At 39.1% G+C, this 19,662-nt stretch overlaps 1 protein-coding gene across 1 annotated transcript in view; it reads right to left on the minus strand.

Annotated features, from left to right (window-relative positions):
- LOC127455796 (thrombospondin type-1 domain-containing protein 4-like) overlaps positions 1-19,662 on the minus strand; it is a 54,905-nt gene that overhangs the window by 13,190 nt on the left and 22,053 nt on the right. The window contains exons 8-17 of the mRNA XM_051723931.1: positions 11,883-12,087; positions 10,312-10,487; positions 10,133-10,232; positions 9,822-10,019; positions 9,457-9,586; positions 8,931-9,135; positions 6,550-6,723; positions 1,346-1,519; positions 614-793; positions 11-155 (exon numbers count right to left, since the gene is read on the minus strand). Coding sequence (XP_051579891.1) covers positions 11-155; positions 614-793; positions 1,346-1,519; positions 6,550-6,723; positions 8,931-9,135; positions 9,457-9,586; positions 9,822-10,019; positions 10,133-10,232; positions 10,312-10,487; positions 11,883-12,087 — 1,687 coding nt within the window. The remainder of the gene's footprint in view (positions 1-10; positions 156-613; positions 794-1,345; positions 1,520-6,549; positions 6,724-8,930; positions 9,136-9,456; positions 9,587-9,821; positions 10,020-10,132; positions 10,233-10,311; positions 10,488-11,882; positions 12,088-19,662) is intronic.

Genomic DNA, 19,662 nt, shown 5'->3' on the forward strand with positions numbered 1-19,662 from the left:
TGGCACTGACCAACTGGAGGCAGGCAGGGCTCAGTGTTGCACTCCTCTTTGTTATGCGGCTTTAGTGTTTCCTCACAGCTGTCACTGGCAATCATGTGATCAGAGTGACAGCGCACCTCTCGCAGACGGTAACCGCCCGCACATGTCTTTGAACACTGCACACACAAACATACCATCAATATATAAATAATGTAGATGTGCATTTTAAGACTGAAAAGACCAATCGGCAATTCAGTATGCAAAGAATCACAATTCATTTTGACTGTGTAAAAGTTGCCGACATGATGCTAGGGTGTTCTTGGTGATTGCAAGGTGGTTATTTATTGAAGTAAAGAAAAAAATATTCCCACGTATCTAAATATTCTGGTCTCTAGATATGGCTTGGGTCACTCCTTCAACGTATTCGTAGCCCATTTTATGGTTGCTTTGGAAACTATTTATGTGCCATTATGTGAGTTAAGGCCACATAATATATGAGCAATAATAATTATAGTCTCCTGTATGTAATTAATCGTGTTTGCTGAGGCACGCATCACTCTTACTACACCAAACACTACTAAAAAGAAGTATGAAGTGTTTTGGTATGTTGTGTGTGTGTGTTTGGTTCACACACCGCACTCCAGTCTGTGTGGTACCACTTTGCTCCACAGGCTTTGATGAAGCAGCTCTGTTGGCTGAGCGGTCTGTCCAGAGAAGAGCACTCATAAAGGGGCATGACGGTAAAACCCTCATCAGACTTCATCAAACACACTACTGTCCTCTGCTGGCTGCCAGCGCCGCACTCCGCTGAGCACTGACAACACAAGACCAGAAACCATTCAGAGAAACAGACCTCCAAACTAGACCAATAACCATCATCTATAACATCAACATACTGTTAAAGTCACAAAAAATACAATTCTCTCAAGTCAACAAGAAATCAAAATGGACCCTGTTTACTTTGATTAACATTCCTGATCTAATTGTGCACATAAAGTCATCATCAGTGCACATTATTGTAAAGATTTTTTTTCTCTTTGTAATCTTTTGCTCCACCTCTAAAACAACTTTCCTTTTGGCTGATGTCATCAAGTCCTCTTTATTTTTCAACCAACTGTTATTTAGAGAGATTTTAAATGATCCGATCAATTCCCAATGAATAAAATCAAGTCCTGCCCTACATTTGATCTCACTGAATATCCTGTTTGACTTGGAAACACTCCACAGACCTAAAATGGTTTGCGAACGCCATTTGATGTTGATATAAAACAATGTAAAAGTAGCATTAGTAATTGCATTCTAAAGGAAGATTGGTTTGTCTGTGGATGATGCCGCCTGTCTCGCTGCAGTCTCACTGTGTTCTCACCTGACTCCAGGCTCCAGTGAACCATTCAGTGCGGCTTTCACAGGGGCCGTTGTTGCAAGGTTGTGCCTCTGGGGGGCGCTGTAACCCACAGCTCTCTAAAGGCAAACTGCTGATGTAATTGGTGAGGCACAATACGTGGCGTGTCCGCATGCCTGCGCCACACTCAGCAGAACACTGACATCACAGACAGAACATGTTCACAGTTAGTTAGCAAATAAAACCACATGGACAAGAATTCTGACAGACAGCAGCTGCATATTAGAACAATACTTGACTAACAGACATTCTGATAACAAAGTCCACACACATTTCCTGCTAATGTCTTGAGTGTTTTCTGCACAGCCGGTCACAGACTGACACTAGTGTGCAATTATTTGAATGAGTTTTTTCTGTAATGGTCCAATACAATGGTATTACCTAATTCAGATCTGTACAAACAAAATAAACGTACACTGGCGGCTAAAAGTTTGGAATAATGTACAGATTTTGCTCTTATGGAAAGAAATTGGTACTTTTATTCACCAAAGTGGCGTTCAACTGATCACAATGTATAGTCAGGACATTAATAACATGAAAAATTACTATTACAATTTGAAAAAAACAAATTCACAACTTTTTAAACTACTTCAAAAATCCTCCATGTGCAGCAATGACAGCTTTGCAGATCCTTGGCATTCTAGCTGTCAGTTTGTCCAGAAACTCAGGTGACATTTCACCCCACACTTGCTGTAGCACTTGCCATAGATGTGGCTGTCTTGTCAGGCATTTCTCACGTACCTTACAGTCTAGCTGATCCCACAAAAGCTGAATGGGGTTAAGATCCATAACACTCTTTTGCAATTATCTGTTGTCCAATGTTTGTGTTTCTTTGCCCACTCTAACCTTTTCTTTTTGTTTTTCTGTTTCAAAAGTGGCTTTTTCTTTGCAATTCTTCCCATAAGGCCTGCACCCTTGAGTCTTCTCTTTACTGTTGTACATGAAACTGGTGTTGAGTGGGTAGAATTCAATGAAGCTGTCAGCTGAGGACATGTGAGGCGTCTATTTCTCAAACTAGAGACTCTGATGTACTTATCTTCTTGTTTAGTTGTACATCTGGGCCTTCCACATCTCTTTCTGTCCTGGTTAGAGTCAGTTGTCCTTTGTCTTTGAAGACTGTAGTGTACACCTTTGTATGAAATCTTTTTCTCTGTATGTGGCAACACCCCTAAACTCACCAGGGCATGATCTGAGACTAAGATGTTTCCAATTGAGGGACTTAGATTTAAAAAAAAAATCTATTCTAAAATAAATCTTATGGATTGATGAAAAAATAAATAGTCCCTACAGATGGGTTCAAAAGTCTCCAAATATCTGTAAGACCAAGATTTTTACTCATCCTGTGAAGCATCAGTGTTGCTCTAGGGGACTTACACACTTTTGCTTCACTATGATCAAAGACTGAGTCCATCAAATAGATTAAAGTCTCCTCCCAATATTATATCATGAGGGGTGCCAGCAGCTTGCAACATCCCTTTGTAAGGCTGGCACCAGAATGTCTACAACCAAAAGGCGCCATTTCCGGTAAAAGTCAAAGAACTCTGCGAGAATCAACGTCATAGAACTCTCTCACAAAAGCTGAAATCTACACCTGAATATCACCACAGTGTGATAAATTGCAAATCACCTTGCTGCCCCCCCTTCTCTCTCCCCCTTCTCCCCTTCAACAGCTCTGGACCAACACAAGACACAAGATTTATATGTAAAAATATAACAAATACCATGAAAACAAAGAATGCAACTGTATGTGTTTGATATCATTTAAGAGGTCTCTGTGCGACTGGTATAGTGGTCTCTTTCCCATGTTGATAAAACTAATGGTAACAAAGTTATAAGGTCTTTGCCAAATACTGCATAATTCTGGAGGTCTATCCCCCTCCTTGACCTACAATTTAAATGATCTCCTGTATGTTAACATGGTTAAACCCCAGGAAGTCAAGAACCCATTCACCCCCAAATACTCATTGTTCAAAGGATAATACCATTTGGTACACAATGTTTATTCTGTCTAGATATTTAAGGAAAGTTGGCAGGAAGCTCTGGGGTTTTGTAAGCAGATCTCCCATGCTGTACCGCTGCATGTAGATTTGTCAGGTATGTTTCTTTGACTTGTCTTTTTTAGTAATGCTTGTTTATTCTGATCATGTGAAATTGGCTTTGATTTGAATTTCTGCAACAATGTTTTATATCCTACCTGACAAATAAATTGTTATTATTTGATTTATTCTGAATTCCTCCAAAATCATTACTGGAGCTTTAATATAGGAGGAAGCCATTTAAAGACTCTCAGTTTGAATTTAAACCACTCAGGACAACCAAGTAGGACAACCACCTAGGACAGCTGGGTAGGATTTGAATTTCATTAGACCAGGGTAGACCATACTGGAGCTTTAATATAGGAGAAACCACTCAGGACAACCGGGTAGGAGAAAGCCATTTAAAGACTCTCAGTCACTGCTCACCGCCCGTCTTAGCAAGTTGTATGTACGTGACTAAGCGGCAATATCGTCTGGTTATGAGACAAGCCAAACCAGACAATATTAGTTAACCCTACAACCACTGACTAAGAACGGAACTGGCTATCAATTTTCAGGAGGTTTATGTAATTTAATAACGGCCGGCGTAAGTCTCCAAAGATCGAAAGGACAATGAATAGAAGAGGATTTAGAGTAATCAATAACCTAAAAATTTTAAATTAAAAGAATAATCAGAAATTAATTAGAGCTTAAATATAAATTAGAGGTCAATTTAAAATTGGAGTCAGATTAATATAAAATTGGAGTCAGATAAAATGAATAACGGAATCAAATGTGTGAATTAACAATAACTGCTTTACTTCAGCGCTCAGAAAAGACAGAACAACGCAGAGACCTTCAAGGGCAATTTATTGAAGTTCCACTCCGGAACAGATAGAAAATTATCCTCTTTTTTACACCTTCAAGATCTATAAAAAAAAGCCCTGATCATCAGCATTAGGTGCATAAATATTAGCCAAAATCAAACTTTGCCCCTGAATTTCTGCTAAAACAACAATGATTCCTAATTTATCTTTAATCTGTTTGAGACATTTGAATTGTAGATGCTTACTTATCAGTGTAATGACTCCCCTGCTCTTACTTGAGCCAGCACTAAAGAAAACATGTCCACCTCATATCTTCCCAAATTTTAAGCTTCCTGCGGGGAAAGATGCATTTCTTGAAGAAACACTATATCATATTTCTTACTTTCAAGAAGAGAAATAACTTTCCTTCTTTTTATGGGGTGCCCCAACCCATTCACATTCCATGTGGAGAGAGACAATCCACTCATACCAACATTTTACATTTTGACATATTAGAAAAAATACATTGTATCAAAAATAAAATGATAAAGACCACATTCCAACATTAGTGCAACAATCAAACCCCAAACTTCCCCCCAAACCAAACAAACAGAAAAAAGAAAAACGTGCGTATTGACCCCGTGCATGACAGTGCCAACTGGCGTCCATCCCTCTAAACTCAAACAGTCCATGTACACCAACGAGAGCCACCGCGACAACTTTGCCGTTGGATTGCTCAAGTCCGGTATTTCTATACAAATTTTGTGAGACAGAATTACACAACAGAAGATAATCTATAAAACGAACTCCAGCCAATAGGTGGAATAAACACAAAGAACGTGTAGATTCATCCACATAACTGTCCCGAAGGTGTGTTCCTCCACAAAACAAACTCCAGCTGCTAGCGGAACCAAAAAAGGCCGTTTAGTTTCCTCGGACAGTCAAACGAATGTTCAGTGAGCCGGCCCATTCAGCTGCTACATGAGTGCAACAAATGACCCAATCACTCCAATGTCCTGCAAGAAATACTCCACAAAACAAACTCCAACCAATAGGAGGCATAAGCACTAAGAACGTGCAGATTCATCCACAACACTGTCCCGAAGGAGTGCTGCTACACAAAAGACTGGGAAAGAGCCCGTCCAGGAATTTCACCATATCCCGACCTTCTTCGTCCTCAGGAATTCCAACAGTTCGGACAGCATTCCGCTGGTTACGATTCTCCACATCCTCAAACTTCTCCCAGATGCGCTCCAAATCCACCTTGGTCGCTAGCGGATTAGCAGCTAAATCTCTCTCCGATGACTCCAGATAATCGATCCATTTCTTGACATCCCCCACTCTTGTAACCATCTCAGTGAATTTTATCTCCATGGCAGTGATCGATCAACGTAATACAGCAAGACCCTCTAAGTCAGCAATGACCTTTGTCAGTATTGCCGACACGTTCAACAATTCTCACAGAATTTCCTTCACTTCTCCGGCCAAATCGGCTAACAGGCTTGCGGCCTGCTGCACATAATGTCTTTTAATGTTTCCAGAGCCTGAGGATTTTGAATTCTTTGACATTGTCTTCCTAGAACAGTTAAGGATCAGGGTGTATCGAATCTCACCGGTTTATGACATTAAAAGTATTAAAACTAGCAAAGTGCACAGAGCTCGCCATTCACATGTCCGAACCTTGCATGGCGTCACGCTATGCCCCACCTTTGTATGAAATCTTCAGTTTTTTGGCAATTTCAAGCATTGTATAGCCTTCATTCCTCAAAACAATGATTGACTGACGAGTTTCTAGAGAAAGCTGTTTCTTTTTTGCCATTTTTTTCCTAATATTGACCTTAAGACATGCTAGTCTATTGCATACTGTGGCAACTCAAAAACAAACACAAAGACAATGTTAAGCTTCATTTAACAAACCAAATAGCATTCCACTGTGTTTGATATAATGGCAAGTGATTTTCTAGTCCCAAATTAGCAATTTAGCATGATTACTCAAGGATAAGGTATTGGAGTGTTGGTTGCTGGAAATGGGGCCTGTCTGATCAAAAATTACTTATTTAAAATAGTGATGGTGCTGTTTTTTACATCAGTAATGTCCTGACTATACTTTGTGATCAGTTGAATACCACTTTGGTGAATTAAAGTACCATTTTACATTATTCCAAACGTTTGGCCACCAGTGTACATGTCGTCAGTCATGTCAGTTGGTACATGCCACTCAGAGTTTTCCTGCATAAGTGAGCAGTTCTTGGCCAGAATAGGCTGCAAATTGGACCAGACTTTATGCAGATTGTCAAAGGTCTGACTACATGAGACTACTAACCAACTAAACTTCCATAGCACTCACCTGACCACTCCACTCACTGAAGAACCAGCTCTTTGTACAGGGACCAGCATCACAGTTCTCCACATCACTGGGCCGAAGTTTCATGTTGCACTCGTCATCTGCTACAATATCGCCAACATTACTGACACAGTGCACCTCGCGTGACCTCTGACCTACTCCACAGGGCACAGAACACTGACCACCCACACACACACACACACACACACACACACACACACACACACACACACACACACACACACACACACACACACACTTCAGCTGGCAAATGTTATAGTGCAATGCCAGAAACATACTCTACACAATTATGTAAACGCTAACACTTTTAGCTATGCAAGCTCAATTTCACATGTTGTCATGTTTCAAAAAGTGTCAGAACGCAATTCATAATGCAGCGCAAATACACGCTGCATTCTCAGCGTTGCCGCAAGGGACGCTATAGCAGACATTAGAGCAGGGGTCTTTAACCCTGTTTCTGCTGACCCACAGCACTGCACATTATGAAATATAAATTACAATAAAGAAATAAAAATATAAAGAAATGTTTTTTTTAACCCTACTTTTAACAAATCTAATATTTAAAAAGAACAATTAAACGAACGTTTCTGTGGCCAACTCCAACTCCGTGATCAGTGCCCTGACTACTGAACTAGGGAGCTGATTGAGACAAACACCGTTGCATTATAGCAAACTGTCTTCTTCTGTGGTCAGTTTTCTCTTTAAGTCAACTACTGTCATGGCACAGCAATAGTTTAAAGAGAACATTGCTAAGCAAGATTAAAGTAAAGTTTGTTTAAACTGTCAATAATAACAGATTTGGTTTATTTTTTGAAGAAAACTATCGCCCCCTTGAGTAATGAGGTTTGTTACCGCCACAGTAAAAGCATATTCACACCAAGCCTGAATTTTCAGTGGAAATATTCATTCCAAACGAGCTTTTGAAAAGGAACAATAGATTCCTATGGCGCTATTCACACCGGGTCAAACAAATCGTCCGCCGACATTCCAAAGTTTTTTTTTTTTTTACAGAGAGCAGTCTGATTTTGTTTTCTTCTGACAGCGATGAAAACTGACTGACCAATGAAATAAGAGCTTTTATTCCTTTTTTTAAAGTCGGTGCTGCTGCACAGTCCAGCGCATTGGTGGTGCTAATCAACTGGTAAACACAGGTGCTGTGCTCTTTTACTCATCTTATGCACAAAAACTCTGAATTCAATGCAAGTAATATGCAGTAAATAAATAATATAGAAGCAGTAAACACATTCTTTCTATTTTAGAATATTTATGTAATGTGCTTATAACTTATAATATGCAATATACAGTTTCTGGTGTTTTGTCTTAATATACGTTATTTAATATATATAATTCTGTGCCTGTTATATTATCCTGGCATTAAAAAATAGCAGTTAGGTTTGTTAATTTGTTTTGCCTTAGTTCTTAAAAAGATATCACAAAAAAAAGGCTCTTTGCATGCAATACTTTACTACAAGTGTAGCCAAACGAATTGCTGAACCTCACTGCTATTTTTACTGCAAGAATAAAATAAAAAGTTTTCCTTTAACTGTGCTCTTTTTCTCACCATGCACAAGAAACCCTGAATTCAATACAAATATGAAATAATTAAAGATAGAAAAGACTGTGAGGCTGTAGTTTCTTTTATGCATTGACAGCTGAATGCTTAAAGATCTATGCACTATATAAGAATAAATGTTTGTAGAACAGTGCCGCCTACTGTACAGGGGTGAAATTATTATTATTATTATTTTTTTATTTGTATCGGTCTCGGTGTGAATAGATCATTCGTCGGGCAGTTCGTCTTGCAAATTCATCACGAATTTGGTGTGAATAGGCCTTAACGCAAGAACACACATTAAAGCCGCAGTCACTCTAGGCTTTGAGCATGCAACATTATTTCGGACACTGCAACAGATAGGATATGCGAATCTTCTTGTCATGCAAATTCACAGGTCAAAATTGACCAAACTTGAACTTTCGTGCGCAGCGGAATGCAAAATTTATTTGCATGAACTTCCGTTTTCGGCTTACCTTGTTTGGATGTGTTTGAATGGAAGTAAATGGAGTGCAAAGTGAAGTGTGACGTGGCTTTAGTGTGTACAGTGGGTTCGCAAGCTTGAAATGTCTTGGCCAAGCATTTGCGCCTGCATATGTGTACTTGTGTAACGTATGTTAATTGCCAAATTTGAAACTAATAATAATGCTTGTGTTATTGCAGTTTTCTGGCTCTAATTCCCCCAAACCAAATATCTGTCCCAGTGCAAAAGCTCCACCAACTGCCCCTGCTGATAGGCTGCTGCTCACTGTCCTCACGTGTGTGGCCAATCAGCGGGGAGGAGGTGCTGTGACTGACAGCTGTCACTCACGGAACTCCACTCTGAGCGAATGTGCCACTCGCTGCAGATCTTCAGCTGGCAGGTGGTGCTCGTCTCAGGACGCTCCAGGTGCTGACATCGACTGGTGTGCACATTTAACGTATGGTTGGCATACGCCTGACGACAGAGAACCTGACGATGCTGCATGCCCAAACCGCAAGTTTTACTGCATTCAGACCACTCGCCAATGTCCCAGCTGTAACACATATAAGAACAACTACAGCCAAAATCTCTTCTAAATAAACCAAAAATATTGACGAAAATGTTTTTCCAATCAAATGCACTCTAGAATAACAGCGTTTCACCCCCTAATAACACCTGCAACCAATCAGCAAGTAAAAAATCATGGTTCATGGCTGTGATTGGCTGTTTATTTTTAAAAAGGGAAAATCCCAAGTCCAAATTGAGGAAATATGGCAATTTCTCATTTTTTTCTGATTTGTGAAAATGATTCAAAATGAATTCTGCTTATTAGTTCAAATTTATCAACAAGCACATAGAAATGAAAGAGACTCACAACGCAGGACACGGCTGCATGTTACACGGCTCCTCCTGCACGTTGGGTTTGGTGCTGCTGTCACACAGACCATTCAGCACGTGTGTGTGAGTAACCCGGTGGACGCAGCTAAACACTGTGTACCTGCTACCTGCACATGTAATGCACCAATCAACAAATGAGGAACCCATACAGATGTTAAACAAATATAATGTTTAATAATCTAATTTAATTTCATACAAAATAACCCACATGGCCACTCACGAGGCAGAATTTTCTTTCACAGAATTAATCTTTTTACAGTTTGCAGGAATAATGTTTCTACAAAAAAACATAATAAATGCCCTGATAGGGAGTGATATACAGTTAATTCATGTAGTTCTGACCTCTGCCACAGGAGGTGCTGCAGTCTGTGGTGCCAGTGAGTTTCCAGTTGTAGTCTCTGTGTCTGTCTGGGTGTGCCGATGCAGGTAACTGGTTGTCAGGGATGGGGGGAGGATACCTGACCACACTTGACTGTTCACGTTCCTCTAGAGTCGGAAGGCTGCTTGGATCATAACCAGACTGCCCGTTCACAACATTTACTGTGGTGAAACGCATGACAAACAGTAAAGGAGCAGTAGAAAATACCCTTAATGTTCAGCTCTGTATATTTGCTGCTGATGTATGTGACAGACAGTTGTATGGAAACAGTCACCCTGCAGTTGTTGGTCTTCATGATGTTGAGAGTTTCCAGTGTTCTCTGAGGGCATAATAAACTCATAATGAACTCCTGGATTGGTCTGTTGGTAGATCATCTGAGGAGAGAGAACATACACACATGAGATAAGAGAAACATCAGTCACTACAGATACAAAAAGTCTTCATGTCACTCACGTAAACGTCCAGGATCTCATTTGTCGGGCCCTCGGCCAGGAATGATTCTCCCGTGGTGCTGGAGATCTCATTGGGCCGCCGGTATGTGAACATGGTTCCCACTCCCTCATACATACCAGGCTGGTCAATGGCCCAGTTTCCGTTAATAATCGATCGGCCAGACCGACTGCGCAGAGCTACAGGACACACACATACAAACACACATAGGCCTTAGAAGCTATACTGAGGACCACTTACAGACTTTTGAAAACAACATTTAAAACCGTTGAACCGAATTTTGTCAAATCGACACACGTCACATATTTGGCCTGCAGATGTTGCGGGCAGCAGCATATGGTGAAGCACATCCGTTTAATTAGAAATGCAGAGGTGAAGGGTGAATGATGCAGAGTCTGTTTATATGAGCAGCCGCAGGCCAGGAAGGAGGCCTCTTGTTAACGCAACAACAATAAAAACAGGCATTCCGTCACTCAGACGTCTCTTTCCAGTTGTTTCCTTTCTCATTCTGTCTGTCTCTCATTATGTCTGGGACACTATAAGTAAGTGACATGCACTTAAAGACTGACTGAAATATACGATAAAACGTTTCCCTCTGGAGCTGGGTTTGACCTGGCTTATAATTAAACAGATCTGATCTTTTTACAAGCGTATGTCACACAACAGCTACTTTACATTGAGGAGCCCAGACTTTCTGATATAGGTGCTTCAGCCGCAGTCATTTTACGGGTCACAGTTAAAGACATTCGAATGTGTCAGACATTCAAAGACATTCTGTATTGGAAGTTTAGGTGACAATGTACCTAACCAGGCGCAACACAATTTTTGAGCATTATGAAATTTGTTTATCCTCAATAAAAGAGAAAATGCTGACTTTGCGACAAAATTGAGCATGTTTAATATACAGCTATGTGCAGCAGGATTTTGGACGAATAAGATTTTACTGTAGTCAGAGCTACAGAGTATGATGCAACAGAAACTGCAAGCAAGTGACTAACAAAACGCTGTGATCGAGGTTGGTTAGGGCAAAAACATGGAAGAAATGACTGAATTTCAGGCATAAAACCCTGAATGGCGCAAGCTGATATATTCTTTGAACTTGTAATCTGTTAGCAGATCGGCTTGCTCACATGTTAATTATCTCGCATGGTGTAAGCTTATAGGTCCTTTGACATGTAATCGGGTAGCCAATCAACTTGCGCACTCTCTCTTTGTCTAACATTTAAACTGCTCAGTTTTGCAGGAAGGCCGGTTTCACTGCAGCACGCAGTTTTTTTTCCTGAACCCTACTCCTACCCAGCTCCACTTGTCTAAATCTGCTACATAGGGACTGTAAGCATGTCTAATTGTGCAGCAGCAGCAGCATGTCCACATGTTTAACACCGTATGTCTGTGTAATGTATGTTCTAGCAGTAACAAGTCTTTGTACTTGTTCTGCAGCAGCATAGCAGATCTAGTCCACCAAGACCAATATCCTATCAATATCTCATACCCACATTAACATGTTAAAGCTTTCTGAGAGTTGTCATGACTTAAATGGGATTTATTGACGTGTTTCCTTTTCAGTGACTTACCCAGATAGTTCCTGCTCTTTACCATCTCTGTGACATTGATCTTCATGGCGCCCTGCGGAATCTCTACAATCTTGTGGTAACCCACTTTAGACAGGCTGTGCTGAAACAGGCCGGAGACAAGCTTACATGTGCTGTTATCTCCACCGCAAACACCGCATTTATCACGCACATTGCCAGAGCCCAGGAGATCATCGCAACCGACACTCTGCCACAAACATAACAGAGAGAAACACTGTGAGCAATCTCAAATTAGTGTCAATTATGAGCACACGCAACAGTCTTTAAAGGCATTCAAAATTGCAACACTTTGCAGTGACAAAGTGACCAGATTTGTAATGGCAGCTGGCCATTTGAGGTGACATGAGTGAGGCCGCTGGTAATGCGATGTGGGTGTTAACAGATACACAACAAAGTTGAGAAAAGTTTAACTAAGGCAACCAGCAGTAGGAAGACCACTACGGCCAACAATCCAGTGACTGGTGACCTCCAGTGAAACTGCTGTATATGTGAACAGGGCTTTTTTCAGTAGTGTGATTGTTCCAGGAAATCTATAAGTCTGTTTTTGTGTTGTGACATTGACGAGCGGAAACAGATCTCTGTGCTAGAGATTTATGTATATTCCTGAATATATTTCTATTTTCAGTGGTCCATAAATTCAGACAAGCAGACAGTAAAACATAAAGGGTTTGGTGAACAGGTCCAGAGAGACTAGAGTGAAAAGGAGAAATGGACAGACAAAAAGAGAAAGAGTGGAGAGGAATGAACGAGGAAACAATGGACAAAAAGAATGAACAGAATTCTGCTTTTGCAGCGGGGGGACACAAAAAACTCATGGGGATGCTTTAGATTTGTAAAGTAACTTGTGCAAAGTCTCACACCAAGTCATGTCTTGTTTTCGATTTTATTTCTATCGTTCAGTCTACACAATGCAAAAGCAAGACGTGTTGTTTCAGCGTTATTTGCCGTTACATGCTCTTTATCTCATCACATTCAATTCAGACTGCAAGTTCACAACTCACAACAAGTGTAAAATATTTCTTGTGCCATAGACCTGGAGATTCAGTAGCGGTGGAGCACTGCTACTGAACAGCGGTGCAGGAATCCCTAGGAGTGAGTCAGTAGTCTTCTCAGTGGTCTTTGTACTAATGATGCAGAACGGTTCAGTCTCACATTGACCTGCTGTCAAACCTGAACAACTCTCCAGAACAACTGCTGTCCAACCCAGACTACAACATTACTTTGACAAACTACCTCATGCAGTCATTACCAATTTACAACAAATATCCAAAACACACACACACACACACACACACACACAAACACAAGATGTAGAAATCCAGCCTGGAAAAGGATTTCACAAGAAATCAAAACATTCTTGCATTTAATTCAAAACATTCAAACATGCCATGATCAGTCACGAGACATGCAAGAACCAATAAAGGCTGACATAAAATCTGGCATTACACACCATATGTGAATATATGCAAACGTGAATGAGATCTGAGACAAAATAAACTAATCAAGATGAGATTTAACACAAAGCTATCTTTTCCACTGCCATGAAGAGGAAGGATTCAAGGATTCTGCATGTAAACATCATCCGTCTTTATGTGAAAATTCCTCGGATCACTGAAGAGCAGAAGAGTCTCAGTTCACACGGATGCTGAATGCCGGGATACGACAGCTGGTCAGATGACAACCTCATCACAGCAAACATCTACAGTTTCAAACATCAGCACAACTGAATATATTTTAGAGAGGAGAACAGTATCTCGATTCATGTGAGTGTGTGAGATGTAATATTCTCTTAGTATTTGAACTGACTGGGAGGCTCAAGTTTGTGGTTCACAACAAGAACGAAGCTGGCAGCGTAAAAGACACAGTCTGACTGACCTGACGGATACAGTTACAGACCGGCAGGGATATTTTATACTCCATAATGCTCGAATTCAAACAAAAACCCTTTTACATACAGTAGAACACACACATTTTTGCAAAATTAATGACTTCCACTGAACACATACTGACTGAAATGATAACTTCTGATTTTACTGATATTTCAAACCCTTGAGTAGGCCAGCTGAATAATTCCAGGTGATCAAAACAAAGAAGCTCTCCGAACTGGGTGCGTGTTTGTGAGCTACAGTGGCATTATCTAGGGTCTGTTGGTTGCACAAAATCTGTCTGTACAATTTCAGTTGGATTAAAGTGCTTACATGACATTGAACTTTTAAGCTGAAATCGACCTTTTAAAGTGCGTGTAAACGTACTGTCTGAATCGTCAAATTAAAAGTATCTTATAAATGTGTCAAAACTTCTCATGGAAAATATATAAAAAAAATTGCTCACTGGAGGTTGCTGTTTCTGTTCAAATGTTGTAATAAATCTGTGTCCGTACTGTGTTCATGTTTGTCATGAAAAAGTGTCCCCGGATGTTTCTGGGTATCCTGATGAGTCCTTAAATATAACTGCATGTTCTGTGCATTTATTAAACACAGCTGTCCTATTTTCAGGCATAACTAGATGTTTCCATTTTACGAAGAAAATGTGTCTGTAAAATTCGCCATAATGCTAGGGTGTTTTGGGTGGTTGCCAGAAAATCGTGCAGTTGCTTAGGTGTTCTGAGGGTTTCTTAGCACATTGCTATGCCATTCTAAGTGTGTTCTTGTTGTTTGCCTACTGGATCAAGTCAAAAGAGCCCATCCCCAAGTCCCTATTATATTCTGGTCTGTAGATATGGCTCGAGTTCCACTTTCAATAAATCTCTGGGATTTTTGAGCTTGTTTTATTGTCTGTCAGGTGAAAAGCTTAAGTCTGATCACTTAGAAAATTAATAGCACACTTGTCCTCAACAAGCCAAATAACTTGACATTACAAACACCACTTAGTTATCATGATATGAAGATAAAATAAAAAAATTAAAAAATTGTAATGCAAATGGTCCTGGATCTTGTTAACGTATATTGTGAATCCAGATGGCATATTTTTTTTTTGTAATAACATAGCTGTTAGGCTTCTTTCAGTAGTCATATAATAAATAATGAAATTAAATCTCACTGTATTTTGGCATACAGACAGCAGCTCCTCCTCTCTGCACCGACTTCACAATTTCCCACGATGCACTGTGCTGCAGGAGCCAGAAGTTTATGGACAGGTTGGAACACTTTCAAGCGACGCTATCCGCACAGCTCATCATTTCCTTCACAGAGCCCGAAAAAAGAGCCGAGAAACACTCAAACCACTTCAGCTGTGGAACTGCCATGAATTGTCATGAAGTGTAGTGTCTATTTATGAATGAAATAACTACTTTGGGAAAACATCAAAGTTGTTCATGATTAACATTAGAAGAGAGATAACCCTAACATACTAAACCAGTCCTTCCTAAAGTGCGGTCAGTTCTTACGCACCCTCTTTGAGGCCGAAAAACTCTTAATGTCTTCAGCAACTGCTAAAACACTCCCATGATGTGTGACAGGTGACCCAGTAAACCCTGGTGAGAAGTCAGAGGCTGTAACTCAAATCACCTCCAGACAGTTATCACAGCTCACTCATTCTGCAGTAACATTAATGAGGTCATTTCACTGTTGAAAGCTGAAACTTAACTACCATATTTTCTGGAAATAATGTCACACCTGAATATAAGTTGCATTTGGTCAAAATTGCATTGTTGAGTGGAAAAAAAACCACCAGTATGTTGCATCTGTGTATAATGGTGGGTATTAGGACCCAGGAGCAGCAGACTTCCCTTCAGCTGCTCAGCACGCGTCAAGTTGCTCCGTGAAGATTACTTCAAGATCTAGGCATCATATCACATTGCATTTGGGCTTGTTTTAATCAGAAGCATCTGCTTTAAGTAAGTTTTTCATATTCTGTTTATGTTTCATAAAAAAAGACATGACAATAAGCCACATCTGTTTATAACATATGCAACTCTCTGTTGTTGTCACGTTTATGTGTTTTGTTCATGTTTTGTGTTTATGTCTTTTATTTTGAAAGTTTAATTCCTGTTTGATTGCCATGTCATGTGATCTGTTCCCTCATGTGATCCTCTCTTGTTCCATGTGTTTTGTTCTCATTGGTTTGTGTTCATGAGTCTTGTTATCTTGTTATCAGTTCTGTTAGGTCATTGATTCATGTTTCATTGTCTTATTATTAGTTCAGTCTTGTGATTGGTTGTCTTGATTACTTGTTACCCATGTCTGTGTATTTAAACCCTCATGTTTGCCGTGGTCCTTTGTCAGGTATTGTTAATGTAACATTGTTTGGATGTCAAGTCAAGTTATGTCAAGTCAAGTTTAATTTAGTTCCTGTTTATGTTTCTGTTCACGGTTTTTGGATTTCACATTTATGAATAAACTGCACTTGGGTTCTTCTCATCGTCTTCAACTGCCTGTCATTGCCAGCATTTGTTACGGTTGTATACAAATAAACAGCTTTTAGTGAGTGAAAAAATAAGCCCGTTGAATTCTATTCATTCCTTAACTATAATGACTTTCGATCATGATATTTCCAATATTTGCAAACCTATTTGCTATGCACTAATTGTCAGTTTCACTCACTGAATGTTTTGGTAGGAGTGTGATGAAACGTCATTTTGTGGGAATTTCATTTGACAGCAGCCTAAAGTTTTTTGGCACAATACTGTTATGGTGGACAGAATACTTAAACTGGTTTGCATAAAATTATTTGTAAAGGCAAAATTAGTTCTATGACTGTTTTTTGTGTAATCATATGTGCTGCAAGTGTGCAGCAAATTTGATCGGCCGACATTACATATAAATTATGTAAATAAATAAGTTGCTTTGGACTGTAAGTTGCAGGACCTTTTGGATGATGAAAAAAATTGCGACTTACATTCTGGAAAATAAGGTAGTTGATAAAAGTAGTCCATACGACTCATGCGCTATTCCCCTTCACTGCACTGTTTAAAATTCTGCTAAACATCTCCTTTTATGTTTCACAGAAGAAAGTCAGAGGTTTGTAACAACATGAGGGCAAATGATGCCAGAATTTTCTCTTTTGGGTGAATTTGTCTGTTATCTGATTTGTGTGGCCGTCACTGATTCAAATTTGAGTAAAGTAAAAACAGTAATGTCACTCTTGCTTCATTTGGACTCCATGTGGTGGATGAGACTGTGAGCATGTGTCCTCTGAATGAACAAACACACTGTGGGGTTTTAAGAGTGTAACCACAGGATTCGTAAAGAGAGTGATTACAGCCACTGTTTTGCCAAAGTCAGAAGCGAGTGCTGGAGCCCGTTATATTGCATTCAGACTCAAAGCAGTAAACAGTCAGATGTCAATTTATATCACAAGAATATGTTTTCTAGACACATAAAAAGAAAAACAATGTAAAATCCCTAATGAACAACTGTTTTAAAGCTCATTAAGTGTTTGCCAAGGCAAGCATCACTATTACTATTGCTCATACTTATGGTTAGTGATTTGAACATCCCCTAACATTAAGGGCCCTATTTTAAGAGCACAAGCTTTATGCACAGCGCAATGCCTTAAGTCATAAGTGCAAAGTTGATGGGCATGGCCATGAAGTTTTGGTATTTTCGTGCAAGCATGCGCTAAGTCCAGATGCAAGTGGGTTTGGCGAAATCATGCACGCAATGCGCAAAAGGCTGGACTAAGTGCCATTAAATTCAGATTTCTTTTTCCGGTTATTCCAGCGTCTGCGTACAATTATATATTGTAGTACATTCCCTCAATCTTTTTTAATTAATTAAAAGAATAAAAATATGGACTTACATTCTTTTGTGCATTAACTGCATCCTTGATGAATGCCAGGCATATTTCTATGACAGTGACACATGCTTCTTTTATACGAATGGAAAATGCGATTCTCGTCAGAATTTGGATGTATGCTCCTTTAAATTATAGAGAATTTAAGTATTATTAATCATTTTCATCTACTGAAACACACATCATGGCTAGTATTAACAGTGATTGTATCGGAACGCGCTTCACTTCTAGCGGTCGATTTAGATTTTTAAAAACTAAAATAATTTATTGAAACACGAACATTTTAAACCAAATATATTTCTAAATTCAAATTACACTTCAAATGAAATGAAAATATAATCAAAATAATGAAGTGGTTAAAAAAAATCATACCAAATCCAAACATTTTACTCTTTTAAACTTTTTTAGTAAAAAAATCACAAAAAAATAAAAATAAATAAATAAATAAATAAATAAATATTACATCATAAATACAATTTTAAATATAAACATAATTATAATAATTGGAAAATAAGCCATGACCTTTAGATAGTTTAACACAATCTCATAATTATTATTTTTCTCAAAACGGCTATGTCAGGGATCTAATTTAATGTTCCACTATATTTTAAGAGTTTCGACATGAACTTTAATAACACCTGCTGGTGGAATCTCCAAACTGCAAATGCAGGAACTGAATTTAGACTCTGAGTTAAGATGTGGTATTGAAAATTCTTAGCACAATGACCAAATTCTTAGGAAAATAGCCAATTGTGCTTTGCGCCTCTTCATTTACATACAATACACCCATATTTTGCACGCCTACACCCATAGTAGCGCAAATACTCCCACCCCCCGGCTAAGACGTTGCGCATGGTGGTAGCGTGTTACACTTTGCACATTCACAAAAATAGAGCCCTATGTGTTAAACATCCTGGGCCTCGTTTCCCAATAATGATGGATCTTAGCGGTTAAGAGCGTTTTCTACAAGCGATTCTATGAACGTTCGTTATTTTTTACGTGTGTTTCCCAAAACTGCACTTAACATGAATGAGCGAGGACACGCTTTAAGTGCTACTTAAGAGAGTCGCTATCTGCGTGACAGTGCTGAAATGTGACCATTTAGTGATGCTCGTCATTGAACTTCATTATATTTGTGTATAACTTTACAATCATTTGTAATTTACCTCACTAATATTTGTTTAGAAATATTTTCTTAAATATTCAACCTACTTAACTACATATTTACATATTGTTTTACAATAATTTTGTGCATAACGATCTATTTCTTTTACACAATCTGCTTCCATAATCAGGTGTGCATGTGTAATATTTCGTTTTCACAAATTTCTCTCGATCTGAAAGCTTCCAGGTTGAAGACAGTGGAGGCCCCATGTATGATCCTGCTAATTACTAGTATTCATTGAATATTACGAGGTTCACCGTGTTATAACGCAGTGCAAAATAAGAAGACGTTTAGAAGATGCACTTTAGGGATATTCACTAATATAGCGGAGGTCTGCTCTTTACTCCCAAAATTGATAACGGTGACAGCAATGCTGCATGTGTGGTGCAACACAACTTGTAGTGCTGGCGAGTGCGCCTTTGGGTGTCAGATATGAAGAGGAGACAAGGATGATGAGCCAGTATATACTGATGATTTTCATGCAGTTATTGACTTTTTTTCTTCTCTCTCTGATTTTAACTTATACAGTTGTCTGCATCAATCATGCCACCACTTTGCTGTTACCATCTAGTCCAACTAGTCCACACAAATAACTTTATTTGTTTACTAATTAATATATTCATCCATTTATATAGACTATCTATTTTATGCATTTCATTATTATTATTATTATTATTATTATTATTAGACTTGTCTGTTAAAAGAAAAATAAATAAAACATAGGTATCCCGATATTACAATTTTAGCATAAATTGTACAGTAGCTATTGGTATTTAAATTGAATTAGGTGTAATTTCACGTTTGTCCTGCAGGTGTCTGCAAAAGGCCGAAACATACTTCACGCAAATACGCAAACGCGAGTGC

This window comes from Myxocyprinus asiaticus, chromosome 18, assembly GCF_019703515.2.
Source record: "Myxocyprinus asiaticus isolate MX2 ecotype Aquarium Trade chromosome 18, UBuf_Myxa_2, whole genome shotgun sequence".
Lineage (NCBI taxonomy): Eukaryota > Metazoa > Chordata > Actinopteri > Cypriniformes > Catostomidae > Myxocyprinus > Myxocyprinus asiaticus.